The 21,475-nt window shown below is 36.2% G+C and overlaps 1 protein-coding gene across 5 annotated transcripts in view; it reads right to left on the bottom strand.

Annotated features, from left to right (window-relative positions):
- The window catches only part of LOC100355280 (GLIPR1-like protein 1), a 49,530-nt gene that overhangs the window by 10,158 nt on the left and 17,897 nt on the right, over positions 1–21,475 (bottom strand). For all 5 annotated transcript variants that reach the window (XM_070051469.1, XM_070051470.1, XM_070051472.1 and 2 more), the window contains exons 2-3: positions 18,209–18,454; positions 7,897–7,997 (exon numbers count right to left, since the gene is read on the bottom strand). In XM_070051469.1, the coding sequence (XP_069907570.1) occupies positions 7,897–7,997; positions 18,209–18,454 (347 nt within the window). The remainder of the gene's footprint in view (positions 1–7,896; positions 7,998–18,208; positions 18,455–21,475) is intronic.

Genomic DNA, 21,475 nt, shown 5'->3' with positions numbered 1-21,475 from the left:
TACAAGTTGTTGGAATCACTAAATCATGAATGTTTAAAAGAAAAGCAAATTTTTTGTCCCAATTTTATGCTTTCTTCTGTTATCCAAAGGAACTGTTAACAGTGTTATTTATAGGATATCCCTAATTCACATGGCAGTTAGAATCTTGAATATTTCATAAAATTCAAAATGATTTGAACCCAAAATAGCTATCATATATAGTCAAACTTTTTCATAGTCACTATGATTATTTCTTCATTTTGTAAACTGAGTAGGTGAAATTTAAGTTGAAATTAAAACATCTAGGTTTCGCTTTTAAAAGTGCAATTCGCCGTGGCTCAATAGGCTTATCCTCCACCTAGCGGCGCCAGCACACCAGGTTCTAGTCCCGGTCGGGGCGCTGGATTCTGTACTGGTTGCCCCTCTTCCAGGCTAGCTCTTTGCTGTGGCCCGGGAGTGCAGTGGAGGATGGCCCAAGTGCTAGGGTCCTGCACCCCATGGGAGACCAGGAGAAGCACCTGGCTCCTGCCTTCGGATCAGCGCGGTGTGCCGGCCATAGTGGCCATTGGAGGGTGAACCAATGGCAAAAGGAAGACCTTTTTCTCTGTCTCTCTCTCTCACTGTCCACTCTGCCTGTCAAAAAAAAAAAAAAAAAAAGTGCAATTCTTTGGGGCCAGCGCCGTGGCTCACTTGGCTAATCCTTCACCTGTGGCGCCTGTATCCCATGTGGGTGCCGGGTTCTAGTCCCGGTTGCTCCATTTCCAGTCCAGCTCTCTGCTGTGGCCCGGGAGGGCAATGGAGGATGGCCCAAGTGCTTAGGTCCCTGCATCTGCGTGCAGTCATTTGGGGAGTGAACCAACAGAAGGAGGACCTTTCTCTCTGCCTCTCTCTCTCACTGTCTATAGCTCTACTTGTTAAATAAATTTTAAAAAAGTGCAATTCTTACCTCTTTCTATTTGATTATGTAGCAAAAAGAGTTGATAGGCAACAAGCTGAACAAGCTGACTTTCAATAGCCTATATATATATATATATATATATATATATATAATTGGTTATCACCTCTGTGTCTGTAGAATACTTTAAAAAGTATACTTTATTTACTTAGTTACATAAAGAAAAATACCCAAGGGCTTAACTAAAAGTTATTTATTCTTTCACCCATTGTTGGACATTTGAGTTGTCCAAGTTTTGAACTACCTCAGAAACAGTTGCTATGAACATTTTGTTCATGTATAAGTCTTTTTACATGCACACATCTATTGAGAGTGAGAATTACAAGTCTTTCACATCCCCTTCTAGCAACTGGAGTGGCCAGTCTCTAGGCATTGTTGTGGTTACTTTGTATTTCACTAAAGACTAATGATATTGAACATTTTTATATGATCGTTTGGTGCCTTTATATGTTGTTAAGTCTTTTGTCCATTTTTTTTTTTTAATTGAAGGGCAGGTGTTTGGAACAGCAATTAAGATGCTGCTGGGAATGTCCATAAACCATATCTGGGTGCTTGGGTTCAAATCCTGACTCTTCTTCTGATTCCAGTTTTCTGCTAAAGATCATCCTGATATGGAGTAGGTGATGGTTGAGCTCTTTGGGTTCCTGCTACTCAACATGGGAGGCTCAGAGGGCTATCTCTGTATGTTTGCCTTTTGAGTAAAATAAATAAATTTGAAAAAGTTTTAAGTTTTCTTAATATGATTTGTGAAATTTCTTCCTATATTTTCAGTATAAATCATTTATTTGGTGTAGCCTTTGCAGACTTTGAGTCTATGCCTTCTCTTTTCATTCTTTTTATCAGTATCTCTGAAGAGCAATATATTTTTTTTTAATTTTAAAGATATCTAGTTTATCAATTTGCTCTTTTTGGACCGTGTCTTAGTTGTAGTGGCTGTGACTGTCTAAAAGTCACAAACATTTTTGTGTATGTTTTCTTTGAAAATTTTTATATTTTTAGGTTTTATATTTAGGTTTGTGATCCATTTTGTGTTAATTTTTCTATACTGTATATATTGAAGTTATCTTTCTTCCTCATGTGGGTGACTAATTGTTTCAGTGCCACTTATTGACAAATCTAGTTTTTTCACCACATTGCATTGCCTTTGTGTCTTGTGAAAAATCAATTGAACTACTGTGGCCAATTGTGCGTGGATTTATTATTGGACTCTATTTTGTTTCACTGATCTATTTGTCTGACTTTATACCAATCCCACAATATTGTGATTATTCTATAATTTTAGTCATTTTGGAAAAGTATTAGCCCTTCAAATTTGTTCATTATCAAATTATTTTAGTTATTCTAAGTCCATTGCATTAAAACCTGAAATTTTCCATACAAATTTTCTGGACAGTTTTTCAATTTATATAATAAAAGTCTGCTGTGATTTCTAGTAGGATTACATTTAATCTATAGTTCCACAAGTTTTCTAACTCATAAAAAATGTGTATTTCTAATTCTTTGTGTTTTTCTTAATCTCTTTCATGAGTCTTTATGTAGTCCATAGTGCATAGCTCTTTCTCCTTTTCTGCCTGGTCTATCCCTAAATAATATTTATTTTTGAGGCTGTTATAAATTATATTGTTATTTTGATTCAATTTTTGATTGTTTATTGCTAGTATACAAACGTTGGATTTTGTATGATGATCTTTAATCGCATAAACGTGCCAAACAGACTTTCTAGTTTTAGAAGAGATTTGGGGCTGGCGCCGCGGCTCAAAAGGCTAATCCTCCGCCTGTGGCGCAGGCACACTGGGTTCTTGTCCCAGTCGGGGTGCCGGATTCTGTCCTGGTTGCCCCTCTTCCAGGCCAGCTCTCTGCTGTGGCCAGGGAGTGCAGTGGAGGATGGCCCAGGTGCTTGGGCCCTGCACCCCATGGGAGACCAGGAGGAAGCACCTGGCTCCTGGCTTAGGATCAGCATGGTGCGCTGGCCGCAGAGGCTGTTGATGGTTGAATCAAAGGAAAGGAAGACCTTTCTCTGTCTCTCTCTCTCACTGTCCACTCTGCATGTCAAAAAAAAAAAAAAAAAAAAAAAAAAAGATTTGGTAGATTACACTGGGTTTTCTATATATCTGTTTTTGTGCACTATGTAAGCTAAGATTTGAGATTTTTTTGAAATGTTTTAAATGATTTTTGTAAACAAAGCAAAAATAAAGATGAATATATAACTGAGACTGTGTGGCATGCAATGCCTAATATGTTTACTGCTTGGTGATTAACAAGAAAAGATTTTTGCTATTACTTGTAATTTTCACTGTAAATATCTCACAGATGTCCTCTATTGAAAGGTTTAAGATATTATCTATTTTTAGTTTGCTGAGGCATTTTATCAGGAATATCTTTAGCTTTATCGGAATCAACTGAGATGATCAGATAATCTTTATTTTCAGGTTGATTAATATTGTTAATTACCTTGACTGATTTTAGAATATTAAACCAGTCCTGGAGCTGCCACTGTGGCATAGCAGGTATAACTGCCATCTGTGGTACTGGCATCCCATATGGGAGCCAGTTTGAGTCCCAGCTGCTCCGCTTCCAATCCAGCTCCTTTATAAAGTGCTTGGTAAAGCAGAGGAAGATGGCCCAAGTATTTGGGCATCTGCACCCACGTCGGAGATCTGGAAGAAGCTTCTGGCTTCTGGCTTCTAACCAACCATGCTCCAGCTGTTATGGCCATTTGGGGAGTGAACCAGCAAATGAATAGCTCTCTCTCTCTTTCTCTAACTCTGCATTTCATATACACAAATAAGTCTTTAAAAAAAATTCCTGCTTTCATGGTATGAACCCCATTTAGACATAGTTTATCAGCTTCATATACGTGTTTTAGGATTCAGTTGCTGAATTTTGCATAGAATTTTTGTGTATTTCAGAAAGATATTGTTCTGTTGTTTTCTCTTTATTTCTTCTTTGTAATTTGTATCTTTTGAGGCATTTTCCATTTAATTCAAGTTGCAAAGTTCATTGGCAGACATATATTGTTAATATTTTCTTATTTTCATTTTAATATCCATGAAATAAGTAGTGCTATAGCTCTTTATCTTTTTAAAATTAACTTACTTTAAGCCCATTTCCCCAAATCTTCTTTTCTTTTTTAAAGATTTATTTATTTGAAAGGCAGAGCTACAGAGAGGCAGAGGAAGAAAAAGAGAGAGGTCTTCCATCAGCTGGTTCACTCTCCAAATGGCCCCAATGGCCGGAGCTGGGCCAATCCGAAGCCAGGAGCCAGGAGCTTCTTCCAGGTCTCCTACGCAGGTGCAGGGGCCCAAGCACTTGGGCCATCTTCCACTGCTTTCCCAGGCCATAGCAGAGAGCTGGATCAGAAGTGGAACAGCTGGGACTCGACCTGGTGCTCATATGGGATGCTGGCAGTGCAGCTGGTTTACTTGTTACGCCAACAGTGTCAGCCCCACCTCTTTATTTCTTAATATTGTTATTTTTTGTCTTTTTTCTGATCATTGTGGATTGAAGAATATCAGTTTTTTTTTTATCAGACAAGCTTTGGGTTTCTCTGTTTTCTGCTGGCAATTTAATTTATTTATGATTTTGTTTTTATTATTTCATTTACTCTTTTTGCTTTGGGTTTCATTCTCTGCTTCTCACTAGTTTCTTAAATACAAGATGAAGTCATTGATTTTAAACCATTATCCATCTCATCATGGGCTTGTAGTGCCATAAATTTTTGCATTAAGTTCCTAATTTAACAGCATTCTACAGTCCATTTTTACTTACATTCAGATTAAAGCACACTGTAACTTCCTTTGTTGTTTTTGCTCTGACTTGGGTTATGTAGAACTGTGTTGTTACTCAAATATTGGAAATTTCTAAGAACCATTCTGTTACATTTGTAATAATTCAGTGTGGTTGGATATTTTGTATAATCTTACTATTTAATTTTATTTACTTATTTTATGGCCCAGAATGTGATCTACCTTGGTAAATGTGTCATGTGCCCTTGACAATATGCATTTTGCTATTTTTCTTTTACAGACTACAAATATGGCAGAGCATTATAAATAATCTTAAGAAAATTTCTGTGGTTATGGTTTTGAATTCACTAATATCTCCTAGAATGTCTAACCTGCCTTAACTTTTTATCTCAGACATTGTGGTTTCCTATTTTCAGTATCTTTTAAACCTCTGCCCAACTTTTCAAAATTTGGAAAATTCTGGTAAAAACCATTTTAATGCCTTTCTTTACTAATTCTAACATCTATTTCAATTTTGCATCAGTTTCAGCAGATGGATTTTTTTTCTCATTATAAGTCATATTTTCCTGCTTGGTAATATTTGATTAGATGCAAAAATTGTAAATGCCAAGAGCTGGATATAAATGAATCCTACAGATATCCTTGAGTTCTCTTCTGGGATACAGTCAAGTTATGTGTGAACGTGTTGATCCTCTCAGACCTTGCTTTATGAATTTTTAGGTGAGTCTATAGAGTAGTTACTTCTTTTCCTATGTGCATCCCAGAAGTTTCTAATAACTACTTCAGGTGGTTCTGACCCTTATCAAATATGTACTAATCAGTACTCTGCTCAGTAATTAAAGAATATCCTTTGCAGATCTCTAGGATTCTCTCTGAGTTCTTTTTTCCTGGGTACTCTGTTCCATGAACTCTAGCTGTGCTGGTTTCCTGGACCTCTAACTCCATTTCTTTAACTCAGCAAGTCCAACCAACTCTTGGTCCCCCACGCTGTGCCCTCCATGTGCCACAGCCTAAAAAGTGTTTCCAAGCAAAGCTGAGGCAATTCTGGGCTAACTTTGTCTGCCTTCTACTGCTCAGGAATCCCAGTCTGGCCACCGTGTTGAAAACTGTTGCTTTAGGTATTTTGTCTGTTTTATCTTTTTGGTTGCTGCTTCATGTGTTAGAGTATATTCATCTCTAATACTTAGCCAAAACGTGGTGCAGCAATATCCTCTTATGCTTTCACAAGACATTTAAGAAAACATTAGTGCATATAACTTTTGGACCTTCCAATTTTAGCATATTCGAAACAACACGGTTCTCTACTGCTTTTTCATCAAATCTTGAGCAGCAATCTACTATTATTTTCCTCTTTCCAATTCAAATTCAGGTGATCCGTCTTAAGAAAAACATGGTAACAAATAAGGGTCAGCAATTCTGCAACGTCTTTGTTATCTATAAAATTATTTTCTATTTCAAGCTTTGACAATATATTTGTAGTTCTTGTTTTTGCTTTTAAAGATGTACTTTATATATCTCCATAATAATCTTGGAATATTTCACCTTCTCTTTGCCAACATGTATATTGAAAATGTGCTCTCATGCTCTCATCTTTTGTATATTTTATTTTTAAATCTTTGTTGAAAAATTGGGTTATTAAATCTATTTATATTCTTCCTTTTGTATTTCAATTAGGAGTAGAGTTGTAGAATTTCATCTTTTTTATTTTGTTATATTTGTTTTATTTTATTTATATTTGTTATATTTCAGTTTAGATACAGAATTATCATCAATGCTTATATAGTTATTTTTAATGAAGAATGTGGAGGCCGGTGTTGTGGTGTAGCAGATAAAGCAGCCACCTGCAGTGCCAGCATCCCATATGGGTGCTGGTTCAAGTCCCCACTGCTCCATTTCCCATACAACACTCTGCTATGGCCTGGGATAGCAATAGAAAATGGCCCAAGTGCTTGGGCCCCTACACCCATGTGGGAAAACCTGGAGGAAGCTACTGGCTCCTGGCTTCGGATAAGCGCAGCTCTGGCTGTTGCGGCCAACTGGGGAGTGAACCAGTGGATGGAATTCTCTCTTTGTGTAACTCTGACTTTCAAATAAATAAATAAATCTTAAAAAAAGAAAAAAAATTGAATAATGTGGTTTACTGTCATTCGCAGTTATGTTCTCATTCCACTTACATTATATTAGAGAACATCTGTCAAAATTTTTGTGTTCCATTATTTAATTTGTGTCAATGCCTTTTATATTATTTCTTTCACTTTCTCCCTCTCTCTTTTTTTAAAAATTTATTTAAAAGGTAGAGTTCCAGAGAGGCAGAGAGAGAGAGAGAGAGAGAGCGAGCAAAGAGGGAGAGAAAGATTTTCCATCTGCTGGTTCACTCCCCAAATGGCTGCAATGGCCTGAGCTAGGTCAATCTGAAGCCAGGAGCTAGGTGCTTCTCATGCTGGTGCAGGGTCCCAAGGATTTGGGCCATCTTTCACTGCTTTCCCAGGCCATAGCAGAGAGCTGGATCAGAAGTGGAGCGGCACAGTATTGAAGCAGTACCCATATAGGATGCTGGCACTGCAGATGGCAGTTTTACCTGTTACACAACAGCACCTGCCCCTCCCTCTCTGTTTTTACTAAAGGAGGATTCCATCATTCTTACTCTCATGTTTAAATATTTCATATTTTTAAAAGAATTTAGTTTATTCATTTATTTGACAGACACACAGAGAGGGAAGAAGGAAGGAAGGGAAAGGGAGAGGGAGAGGGACAAAGACAGAGAGTGATATTGTCATTATGCTAGTTCATCCCTCAAATTTCCACAACAGCTTGGTCTGGGCCAGGCTGAAGCCAAGAGCTAGGAACTCCATTTAAGTCTCCCACATGAGTGGCAGGAATCCAAGTACCTGGGCCATGATCTGTTGCTTTCTAGGCAGATAGCAGGAAACTGGATTGACGCTGAGGCATTGGAAGTCAGTCCCAGGACTCTGATCTGGAATGCAGGTATCCTAAGGGACAGCTCCACCTGTTGTGCCATAATGCTTGTCCCTGGTTCTTCTTTTCACAAGGCAATAGTCTATCCTCACCTTCCATTTTCACCCATCTCATTTATTTCTTATGGTAGAGGGAGACTTTGCTTAACAAAATATATTTGTCTCTAGAATAAGATCTTTTAGTAAACAATTGCTAACATTTGATTCAATGTAAGATATTGTTCATAGCAAAATAACTTACGAAGGTGCATAGTTACAGACAAATATTGAAGCTGAAGCTTCTCCAAGGTTAGGGCAAATTTTAATTGCACAACCAACTTTATATGAACTGGCCCAAACTACCTGTAAGGAAATAAATTTTAAAATAAAATATGCAAAATCAATTATATGCAAACAATGTATTATGGGAACAGCCATAATCTTTGTCAAACGACAAAAAGAGGATATACATAAATATTTGGGCCCATTTTTTTCTAATTTATAATATTTAGTTTTAAATGACTATTTTGTTAAGGCTACTTTCATGAAGGCTACCTGAAGTTTTTTTTTTCCATTCACAAATTCTTCTCATGCATCAAAAGACAAATAGCAGATATAGCCCAAATCATAATTTCTTCCATATGATTTAGGAAATACATTTTAATGCTTTCCATTGGTATAACATGCAAACAAATTCCAATAAGACTATAAATTAAAGTGATAATTCACTTGTATTTATTTTTCTCAGAAATATTCTAGTAAATGATTACAGTTTTAATTTTACAGTTTCAGCCATGTTCTTATCTTTGTTAAATCATAAGAGAAAGATAGAGATTAATGAGTTCATTGAAAAAACTGCCTCTGATAAAGATGTTAGATTAGTATTTTTTCCCCTTTAGTTGTAAAGAACAAAGTTATTGAAGAAAATTGGCATGGAAAGTCATCATTGTGAGAGAAAGAGACAAAGAGAATTACTAGTCCTTTGTAACACTGAGAGAATGGAATTTTTCTGCTTTCTCTAAGTGAAAGGGCAGGAAAACACTGATGCACTACAGATGGAAAACAAAATTATCCAAGGAGGATTGATACAGAATAGATTATGATTGCACAAATGAGTTTTCTGAGTTCATACAATTGACAATTTCATTACCAAAACAATCTATCCTATTTCATAAAAGAATGTATTAATTACTTTCTATGTTTTTACACACTTGATCTTAGCCAAAAGGCCGAGAAGTGATTTTTCTATATTTTTGATATAACTAGAATCAATAGTTCCGACAACTGTATTTCAAAGGCTCTTTATTTGCTTGATAGCATAGTACAATAAATCACAATGAACTGAGAATTAAGAGATTAGTTTTGTTTTCAATCAATGAGCAAGCAGACCAACTTGGAGCTAGTTTCCTATTTAATAAAATCAGATTAAGCTAGATAAGTAAAAGATCCCTTTTATTTTGAAAGTTTATAAAAGTTAATAAACTTTACATCTCAAGTATATATTTTTAAGAAACCAAATTTTAAAAATTGGTTCATAAATAATTACACCATTAAATTTTATTTTCAAAATATATCTAAATTGTGATTCATTTTTAGCTTTGCAAATAGTGAAAATAAATATCGAGTATATATAGGTTCAAAATGTACTGTTTCATTGAGAGCACAAGATATAACATTAGAATGCACAATGGTTATAACTTTAATATTAGAGGATCATAAATGCAAGACATTTTTACCTTATTTTGCTTAAAACATTATGCTAGTCATAGTTATTGTATCAATAAGATGAATGAACTCATTTCTAATTATTTAAACTTATGTGTAAATTAGCCAGTGAGGTATAGGCTCTCATTTCTGATACATATATGCTAAGGGAGAAGGACACATTTGGGGGCAGGTTCCTTTATCCTTACAATATAATTGGAGACAACGGATATATATATATATATATATATATATATATATATGTAAGCTGTGATTCAGCCTTGATGCCATATTAGACACATTGTATTCTATATATTGTCAGGGTACCTGACATTGCCTTCTTTCAATTTTCTCAGCAGGAGTTAAACTATATTTTTTCACAAAAACTTCTGTCCTGATGTCCTGGAGGGTATCTTGCCTCAGAGGATTCTGTCAGTCAACAGAGTCAACAGAGAATCATGCAAGGTGCTACTTTGTTTGCTACACTTCTGATAGAAATGACTTGCTTCAAAACACTCTATATTAATTCAGCTGTACAGGTGGGGAAGTTGGAAGAAGGAAGTGAGCTCTTTTTAAAAGGTCTTCCTAGGAGTTCAGTACTGTGTCCGGGATTAAAGCATGGTTAAAAAGTGAATCAGGGGACACGGAAGTGGGACAACAGTTTGTCATTGACTGCAAAGCCGGTATGGCATATGGGTGACAGTTCATGTCCAGTCTGCTTCATTTCCGATCCAGCTCCATGCTAATGGCCTGGGAAACAGCAGCAGATGACCCAAGTGTTTGGGCCCCTGCCACCCATGTAGGAGACCCAGAGGAAGCTCCTGGCACCTGGCTTTGGCCTGGCCCAGGCCCTGCCATTGCAGCCATTTGGGGAATGTACAAGTGAATGAAAGATTCTCTCTCTCTCTCTCTCTCTCTCTCTCTCTCTCTCTGTCTCTCGCTGTTGCTATTGCTATTGCTATTGCTCCCTCCTTCTCTCCTTCTCTCTTCTCTCCCTCTCTCTTGGTATCTAAAAAAAAAAAGTGGCCGGCGCCGTGGCTCACTAGGCTAATCCTCCACCTTGCAGCGCTGGCACACCAGGTTCTAGTCCCAGTCGGGGCGCCGGATTCTGTCCCGGTTGCCACTCTTCCAGGCCAGCTCTCTGCTATGGCCCGGGAGTGCAGTGGAGGATGGCCCAAATCCTTGGGCCCTGCACCCCATGCGAGACCAGGAGAAACACTTGGCTCCTGGCTTCGGATCAGTGCCGTGTGCCGGCTGTAGCGCGCCGGCTGCGGCGGCCATTGGAGGGTGAACCAACGCCAAAAAGGAAGACCTTTCTCTCTGTCTCACTGTCCACTCTGCCTGTATTAAAAAAAAAAAAAAGAAGTTCACTTCTCATCAAAAAGGAATAACGGGGATAGATTTACACTGCTTTGTGGAACAAACAAAAGAATTGGAACAATTATCAGAAATAATGAGTTTCAAGATACTAAATTTTAGAAAACCAAGGAAAATGTCCCTGAGAGTTGGAGGATAAAATGTGAGCTGTGCACTTGTTCCAGTTTATTTCCTCGGGAGTTTCTAGATTATGGTTCATAAAAGGGAAAAACAGGCAAAGCTTGACGGGTCCCACAGTTGAGAGTATGAACTGCAAATCTGGGGAGAACAGAGGCAGAAGTTTAGAGGGTGCAGTAGTGGAGAGATGAAAGTTGTACAGTGATACAACTGTGGAGCTCTGCAGAGGGTGCTCATCATGTATTCAGCAGAGTACTACTCAGAGTGTGCATGTGAAGAGACTTCTAGGACTGGGACTAGAGAAAACAATAACAAGGCTTACAGACAGCTGGGTGTAGGGACCTGTCCTCACTATCCAGCTGAAACAATTTTTAAATGTCAGGGTGGTGGGTAGAGTATGTAGAAGAATTTTGCCTCAATACTGAGATAATTATCCCCAAACACCACTTTCATTCTACTCAACATGTTTTGAAAAACGTGAAGCAAATGCATCATATGAACTCTAGGAAACTGAATCCTCCATACCCCAGAAGATAGCTCAAGAATATTTATAGGTATACAAATAAACCAATCACCATGACAAAATTACAGTATTAGGAAACTAATAAAATTTACCTAATATGAACAGAAGCAGAAAAATGTGATTCATAATAAAGAGAAAAATCACTTCCATTGAAAGTAATACTGAGATAACATAGGTGCTAGAACTAGCAAGGAACACAAAAAAATTTTTGTAAGATTTATTTATTTGAAAGTTAGAGTTACACAGAGAGAGAAGGAGAGGCAGAGAGAGAGAGAGAGAGAGAGGTCTTCCATCTGCAGGTTCATTCCCCAAATGGCTGCAATGGCTGGAGCTGTGCCAATCCAAAGCCAGGAGCCAGGAGCTTCCTCCGGGTCTCCCAAGCAGGTGCAGAGGCCCAAGGACTTGGGCCATCTTTCACTGCTTTCCCAGGCCATCACAGAGAGCTGGATAGAAAGTGGAGCAGCCAGGACTTGAATGGGATGCCAGCACTGCAGGTGGTGGTTTTACCAATTATGCCACAGTGCCAGCCCCATGTCCTGTTCTTAATATGGGTCTTTGTTTTGAGTGTGATTATAGGACCAAAACTCATTTATCTAGGCATTTATGTGCATTTTTGGTATATATACTGTATTTCAATAAAATGTTTTTTAGAAAGAAAAGAAAAATGTGATCCCTTTGGTTCTTAGTCCTATCATTACGATCAATTGTGAAAAATAATGCTGGCCATCTTGTTGAGAATACGGTACCCAAATACACTGTTGGTGGGAATATAAATTGGTACAACCATTATAGAAAACAATATGGAGATTCCTCAGCAAACTTAAAATAGATATACCATATGACCAACTATTCCAATCCTGGGAGTAGATCCAAGAGAAATGAAGCTAGCACATGGAAGAGTTTTCTGTACTCCCATGTTTATAGCAGCTCATGTCACAAAACAAACACATGGAATCAACTTACTTGTGCCTTAACTGATGACTGGATGAAGCAAATGCGGTATATATACATGATGTAATATTATTCAACTATAAGTAATAATGAATTCCTGACATTTGCAACAAAATTGATAGAACTAGAAATCTTTATACTAAGTGAAATAAGCCAGTCTCAGAAAGACAAACATTATGTTTTCTCTCATTTGTGGAAATTAGAGTAAAAATATGTGGGAATGTCGCATCATTTGATATATCATTATAAATATGGCTTCACTGAATCATACCACATAAATGACAATATGCCCTTCTTCCTCCTATATTATGATCTTTGCCATGAATCCCTCATTTTATGATATGAATATTTGTTTTCAAGAAATCTAAATAATGAGAAAAATGATGTAGGATTTGTTCTGAAATTATCATTTTCACAGGTGTGTGAATCCTATGGAATTCAAGGCATGTGATACTCTATTGAGTTGTGTTGTAATTAGTTCATTTTTAAAAACTTAAAATTATTCATCCACTTAAATATGTAAAAAAAACAAACTAATAAAATGTAAACTTAATGTAGCAAAACCTATGAGAAATAGCAAATTCAGACCAAAAGGAATGTTTATAACCATAAGTACCTGCATCAAAAAAAAAAAAAGAGAGAGAGAAAGAATTCAAAAAACTTAACAGTGCAAGTCAAAAAACAATGAAAGCAAGAAAAAACCTAACCCAGAGTTACTAGAAGGAAAGAAATACTAAAGATCAAAGCATTAATATACAAAAGAGAGGTTTAAAACGTTGAAAGATCAATGAAGAGTAATTTTTTGTTTTGAAAGACAAACAAAATTGATAAAATTTTGGTCAGGCAGTCTCAGGAAAGGGAAAGATTATTAAAAAGTCAAATAAAAGTGGAAAAATAAGACATTATGCTATATTTTGAGTATAGTTTGTATATTCCCTAAGGGTTCATAAGAGATTTTTCATAGGTTAGTGGTATTAAGAAGTTGAGGAATCAATTGTTAAGATTTATTCATTTATTTACTTTAAAGGGAGAGAGAAGAGAGAGAAGGAGAGGTATCTTCCATCCACTGCTTCACTCCCCAGATGGCTGCAACAGCCTTGTCTGGGTCAGTCCAAAGCCAGGAGTCAGGAACTAGTAACCCCATCTTGTCCTCCCGTATGGCCCAACAATTGTGTCATTTTCTGCTGCATCCCACACATAATAGCAGTATTCTGGATTGGAATCAGAGTGCCAATGACTTGAAATTGTACCCTCAACTCTTGCTAGTGGTAGCTTAACATGCTGAGCCACAATGCCAGCCCTGTAGTGGAAACTTTAAGAGGTAGAGCTAAGTGGGAGGATTTAGGTTATTGAGAGTCATTCCCTTAGAATAAAGTAATTCTTACAAGAGGACTGTTATTTAAGCCTGATCCTGAGCCCACTTATTTTCTGCTTACTTGTTCAAAATGTGGTCACTTGCTGTCACAGTGCTCCTGCCATTGCAATCCACCATGTTGTAATGCAACTGAAAAGGACTCCAACCAGAACTGGTTAGCGTGGATGCCATATCCTTGAACTTTCAAAACTATAACCAAAATAGGTCCCATTAGCATGAAGGCTGTCTCAGGTATTTTTTGTGGTAATAAAAATGGACTATTATTCCTTACAGCTGATATAACTGGAATGCAAAGTATTGTTAGAGACTATTATGAACAAATATGTGCCAACAAATTGGGAATTCTGGAAGAGGTGGATAAATTACAGGAAATAAAAAAGGAATTACAAAAGACATACAATATCTAAATGTACAAATAAATATCAGACTGAATTAGTAATAAAATGTCTCTTTCACTAAAAGAGCAGACACCTCACTAATCAACAGAGGCATAGTCCAAAGATAAAAGCCATTACCGGGTAAAAAATAAACCAACAAGTATCTCCACAAGTGCCTAAAAATAAATGCAGCAATTCAAGAAACAAGAATAAGGATGACAACATGATGCCCCCATAGGAACACAGCAACACTTAAATACTAGGATGTGAAAATGAAGAGACTGAAGAAATGCCAGAAATGGAGTTCACAAAATTGATCTTAGGATTACCCAGAAGTAATCAGAAGCAAATACACAAACTAAAGATCCATACATGACTTGAAAGAAAATTTTTCTCATGAAATTGATATTTTAAAGAGATATCTAAATGAAATATTGGTAATGAACAATTCAATAGAACAAATAAAAAATGCAGTGGAAAGCCTTAACAGCAGACTTGGTGAAGCAGAAGAAAGAATATCCAAGTTAGAAGACAAATCTGTGGAAATTTTACAGTCAAATAAAAAAAAAAAGAAATCAGAAAACTAAAAAACAGTGGCAGATCTATGGGATACTATCAAATGACCCAACATATGGGTCTTTGGAGTTACTGAAGGTGTGGAAAAAGAGAATGGATTAAAAAGCCTTTTTAGTGAAATAATTACAGAGAATTTCCCTAATTTGGAGAAAGAAAGGGACATCCAAGTACAAGAAGCACATAGAATTCTTAATAAACATGGCCAGAAAAGATCTTCACCATGACACATTGTAGTCAAACTCTCCACAGTAAAACATAAAAGATTCTGAAATGTGCACAACACCAGATTTCTTTCCAAGAATCTCCAATTGGACTCACAGCTGACTTCTCATAAGGAACCCTACAGGTTAGGAGAGAATGGTGAGATATATTCAAGGGATTAAGAGAAAAAACTGTGAACCCAGAATACTGTACCCTACAAAGCTCTCATTTATGAATGAAGGTGAAATAAAGACCTTCCATAACAAACAGAAATTAAAAGGATTTGTCAATACTTGTCCAGCCTATAAAAGATGTGATACACACAGAAACATGGTCATCATGAAAGAAGGTGAAGGCAGAAAATCTCCCAGTAAAGGTACAAAGGAAATTCAAAGTAAATAATAGGAATATTTATGGGAAAATGGCAGGGCCAAGTCATTACTTATCACCTTGAATGTAAATGACCTCAACACTCCAGTTAAGAGATACAGACTAGCTGAATGGAAACAAAACAAAACAAAACCCATCTGTTTGCTGCATACAAGAAACACATCTCACCAACAAAGATACATGCAGACTGAATGTGAAAGGATAGAAAAAGATATTCCATGCTAGCATAAACTAAAAAAGAGCTAGTGTAGCCATCCTAATATCAGAAAAAATAGACTTTAACACAAAAATTGTTATGAGACAAAAAGGGGCACTCTGTAATGATTAAAGAATCAATTCAGTAGTAAAATGTGACTATAATAAATGCTTACGCACCTAACTACAGGGCACCTGGCTATTTAAAAGAAATGTTAATGGATGTAAAGAGAGACAAAAACTCCCCTACAATAGTAATGGGGGACTTTAATACCCCACTTTCAGTAGTGGACAGATCAACCAGACAGAAAATCAGCAATGAAACAACAGATTTAATTGACACTGTAGACCAGATGGACCTAATGGATATCTACAGAACTTTTCATCCTACAGTTGCAGAATACACCTTATTCTCACCAGAGAATGGCACTTTCTGTAAGATAGACCACAGGCCAGGTCATGAAACAAGTCTCAGCAAATTCGAAGGAATCAAAAATGATACCATGCATCTTCTCTGGCCACAATGGAATAAAGCTGGAGATCAATGACTTGAGAGTCTCAAGAATATATGGAAACACATAGAGACTGTTCAGTTTCCTGAATGGACAGTGGGTCATAGAAGAAATCAAAAGAGAAATCAATAAATTGTTAAGGAACAGTTTGTTTTTTCATACTATTTGTTGAAATAATAATATAGCATTAATCTTCTGTGTATAAAGTTAATTGAAAGAAGATCTTAGTGAAAAAGAAGAATGGGAATAGGAGAGGGAGGAGGAAGAAGGGTGGGAATGGGGTTGGGAGGGTGGGTACAATGGGAAGACTACAATCACTGTGTTCCTAAAGTTGTATTTATGAAATGCATGAAGTTTGTATACCTTAAATAAGATGTCTGGGGAAAAAATGTCTCTTAACAAAGAAAGACTGAGACCAAATTAATTTCACTGCTCAATTTTACAAAACATTTAAGGAAATACTAATATCAGCTCTTCTCAATTTTCGTTCCAAAAATTTAAAAGGACACTGTCAGACTCATTCTGTGAAATCAGCATTACCCAAATATCAAAACCAAAGACAAAATAAAGACTACAGATCAGTATCCTCAATGAGCATTGATGTAAAAATTCTCAACAAAATGGTGTCAAGCCAAATACAATAGCACACCAAAATGATTACATGCTATTATCCTGTGTGATTTATACAAGAGATTCAAATATCTCTCAACATTTACAAATCAATAATGTAATAGAGCAATCAACATATTGAAGGTCAAAAATCCTATGATTATCTCAATGGATGTAGGAAAAAATTAAATGAAAATAGACTTTCATGATGGAAACCTTCAACAAATTAGGTATAGAAGAAACATATCTCTTGGCGCCTGTGCTGTGGCACAGGGGGTTAATGCCCTGGCCTGAAGCGCCAGCATCCCATATGGGCACTGGTTCTAGTCCCAGCTGCTCCACTTCCGATCCAGCTCTCTGCTGTGGCCTGGGGAAGTCAGTGGAGGATGGCCCAAGTGCTTGGGCCCCTGCACCACGTGGGAGACCCGGAAGAAGCTCTTGGCTCCTGGCTTCGGATTGGTGCAGCTCCAGCCATTGCAGCCATCTGGGGAATGAACCATTGGATGGAAGACCTCTCTCTCTCTGCCTCTCCTCTCTCTGTGTAGCTCTGACTTTTGAATAAATAAATAAATCTTAAAAAAATAAATAAAATACATTTTCTAAAAAAAAGAAGAAACATATCTCAACACAATAAGGATTACATGAGAACATGACAAAGACATAGATCATGCTAAAAGGGGAGAAGCTGAAAGTGTTTCCTGTAGACCTAGAACAAGACATGAAGATCTACTTTCATCAGTCACATATGCATTCCCATGTTGACTGCAGCACAATTCACAATACCCAATATATGGGAACAATCTAAATGTCCAAAAGTTGTTGAACTAATACATAAAATGTGATACATATACAAAAATTCAATACTATTCAAACATAAAATAGATGAAATCTTGTCATCTTCAACAAACATGGATGGAACTGGATGACATTAAGTGAAATAAGCCAGGCACAGAAAACTCCCATATATTCTCATTCATCTGTGAAAGCTAAAAATGTTGATCACATGGGATGAGAGAGTATAATACTAATTAGTAGAGGATACTTAGGGAAGGTGTGAAGGAGTATACTGAGAGTGCTTAGTGTGTATCATAATACAGTTAAAGGACAGGAGGTAGTCTTCATGCTCTATAGCACCATAGAGTAACTATGGTGGACAACATTAACCATGCATTTAAAAATAACTCACAGGTTCCCAAGAAATAGAAAATATGTTTTAGGATATATAAATGCTAATTGTGATGATTTGATAATTACACAATATTGAATATATTCATTTATACATCAAATTATAATTTGGTAATTATATAATATTTCTTATATTGAATTACAATATTATACCCCAAATATAAGTACAAATATTATATGTAAATAAAACAATGAAAAAAGGCAGTTTGAAAAAACCACATAATACATACAGAGGAATAAATATAAGAGGATTACAGTAGATTTCCTGTTGGAAGCAATGTAAAAAAAAAGAAACAGTGGAGTAAGATATTTAAAGTTCAGAAAATGTCACTACATATAATTTTTTTCTAGTGGAAATATCCCTCAAATGTTGGTGAAGCTTCAGAAATCCAAAAGAAATTCAAAGAAAATACTAAAAAAATTTTCCTTGTAACTGAAATGTGCACAAATAAGGACTAATTAGTAAGATCTGAAGTTCTTACCTGTGTGTAATGGCCACAAACTTTAGTACATGATAGAGTATCATAATTATAAAACTCTGTTTCATTATACCAAGCAACAATAGCATCCCTTGGTGAAAATATTTTTAATGCACCTAACCAGATATTTTCTCCAAGAAACTGATAATCTTCACTGCAATCAAATGGCATTTGTAAACAGGTGTTGTGTTTAAATTGGCATGTTTCTGCCCATGCTTTAGCCACCCTTGCCAAACCGTCATCCCAAATCTGAAAGATAAGAATAATTTAAATTTAATTTTGCAAGTTTATTTACATAAAAATCATTCTAATGATTGTAATAAATTTTGTTTAAATTACTTAAATAAAGTACAGTTTTTCTTTGGCATTATAATATTCACATTCATTTCTTTTTGTTCTATTTTAGAAACACTTCTCATTCAATGGCAGTCATCTTTGTATTTTCAGTATGTAGCAGATGTCCCGATATATTTGAGACATTCAACAAATAAGTATGAATGTGCTTAACATAGTAATTTCATTTCAAAGTCTAGTAACTCATGAGGTCATGCATATTTACCATAAGTAAAGGATGAATATTTACTGATTATTAACAATGGGAAAACTAGGAATTAAAAGGAATTTCCTTAATTTGGTCAATAATGTCCCCTCAAAACACTCTAAAACATAAATTAATATATAATGGTGGAATAGTAAAATTTTTCTCCAAGATTGAAAACAAACCAACATGTCTGCCCACATTGTTTCTATTTAACCTTATACTATAGAGTACATAGCATAATGAAATTTATATGTTGTAAATATATGAGTTATAAAATGTGTAATAATTGGAATCTATCGTTAGACAGATGATCAACAGATGACATGACTAGGTCTGTAGAACATGCAGATATAACCACAAAAATAAACAAAATTATCCAAGTTTCCCGATATAAGGAAAATACACAAAAGTCAATTTTATTTCCATGTACAGAATAAATAGCTTCACAAATATCAAGTATTTATAAATAAGTCCAATAAGTGATGCTCGAAATCTCTGCTCTAAACCTGTGAAATGTCACTGAAAAGAAATTTAGAAGACTTAAGTAAATGGAGAGATACTAAATGATTATGGATCAGAAGATTCAATGTTGCAAAGAATATTGATCTTGATATTGAATTCATCTGTAATAAAAATCAAGGAAGCATTTTGTGCATATAGATTACAAAACTGAAATGGAAATTCAAAGAAAATACATGATAGTTGCCTTTTAAGGACTAACTTATTTCACTAAGCATAATGGTCTTCTGTTGCATCCATTTTGTTGGAAAAAATAGAGTTTCATTCTTTTTTATAGTTTAGTAGTATTCCATCATGGATATATATATCACAATTTCTTTATCCAGTCATTGGTTGCTGGACATCTGGGTAGATTCCATATCTTACTACTGGAGTTGAGCTGCTATAAACATGAGGGTAGAGAAAACTCTCTCATGTGCTTATTTCATTTCCTTTGGGTAAATTCCCACATGGAATGGTTGGGTCATACATTAGAACTATTTTCAGATTTCTGAGGAATCTCCACAATATCATCCATGATGAATGTACTAGTCTACATTCCCACCAACAACGTATTAGGGTAACTATTCTTCACAGCTTCACCAGAATTTGTTATTTGTCCATTTTTGGATGACAGTCTTCTAACTGGGTTGTGGTGAAACCTCACTGTGGTCTTTATTTCCACTTCCCTGATGGCAAGTGATCTGAGCATCTTTTCATGTATCTGTTGATCATTTGTATTTGAACCTTTGAAAATGTCTGTTTAAATCTTTATCCCATTTTCATTGGACTCTAGGTTTTCTTGTTGAGTTTCTTGGCTTCTTATATACTCTGGATAATATTCCTTAATGAGATATATAGTTTGCAAATATTGTCTCCCATTCTATCAGTTGCCTCTTTGTTCAGTGTTTCCTTTGCTATGCAGGAGCTTCTTTGCTTTATGTAATCTTATTTGTCTGTTTTGGCATATATTGCTATACTTCTGAAGCCTTATTCAAGAAGGCCTTGCCTATGCCAATACCTTGCAGTGTGTCCTCTCTGTTTTCTTCTAGAAATTTGAAGGTTTCAGGTCTTAGGTTTAGATCCTTGATCCATTGTGAGATGATTTTTGTATAGGGCGTAAGAGAATGATCTTGTTTTTCATACTTCTGTATGTAGAGATCCAATTTTCCCAACACTATTTGTTGGGAAATGTCCTTTCTCTAGTGATTTTAGCTTATTTGTCAATGATTAATTGGTTATAGATGTGCAGGCTAATTTCTGGAGTCTTTAATATGTTCCATTGGTCCACATGCCTATCTTTGTGCCTGTATAAGGCTGTTTTGATTATAACTGCACTTTACTACGTCTGAAATCTGGTATTGTGATATCTCCAGCTTTACTTTTTTTTCTTTTAAAGATTTATTTATTTTACTTGAAAGTTAGAGTTACTCAGAGAGAGAAGAAGAGGCAGAGACAGAGGTCTTCCATCCACTGGAATATTCCCCAACTGGCTGCAATGGCTGGAGCTGCGCTGATCTGAAGCTAGGAGCCAAGAGCTTCTTCCAGGTCTCCCACACGGGTGCAGGTGCTCAAGAACCTGCATCCTCCATCACTTTCCCAGGCCACAGCAGAGAGATGAATTGGAAGTGGAGCAGCCAGGACACAAACCGGTGCCCAAATGGGATGCTGACACTGCAGGCAGCGGCTTTCCTCACTACACCACAGCTTTACTTTTATTGATTAGAATTGCTTTAGTTTTTTTTTGCAATCTCTTGTCATTTCGTATGAATTTTAGGGTTATTTTTTCCTAGTTCTGAAAAGAATGTCTTTGGAATTTTGATTGAGATTGCACTGTATCTGGAAATTGCTTTGGGTAGTTTGGACATTTTGATGATATTCATTCTTCCAATCCATGAACATGGAAGATTTCTCCATTTTGTGTGCCTTCATCTGTTTGTTCCCTTAATTTTCACTGTGGAGATCTTTCACATCCTTGACTAAATTTATCCAAAGCTATTTAATTTTTTATAGCTATTGTGAATGTGACTGATCTTATAGTTCTTTCTCAGCCATTGCATTATGCATGTATACAAATGCTATTGATTTCTGTGTGTTGACTTTTCCAGACTTCCCTATGAGTTCCAATATCTCTCTGTGGAGTCTTTTGATTCTCCTATGTATAGGCTTATGTTACCTGCTACAGAGATAATTTGACTTCCTCCTTTCCCATTTGTATTCCTTTAATTTCT

The sequence above is a fragment of the Oryctolagus cuniculus genome, chromosome 11 (assembly GCF_964237555.1).
Source record: "Oryctolagus cuniculus chromosome 11, mOryCun1.1, whole genome shotgun sequence".
NCBI lineage: Eukaryota > Metazoa > Chordata > Mammalia > Lagomorpha > Leporidae > Oryctolagus > Oryctolagus cuniculus.
This window is presented reverse-complemented; position numbering and strand designations above follow the sequence as displayed.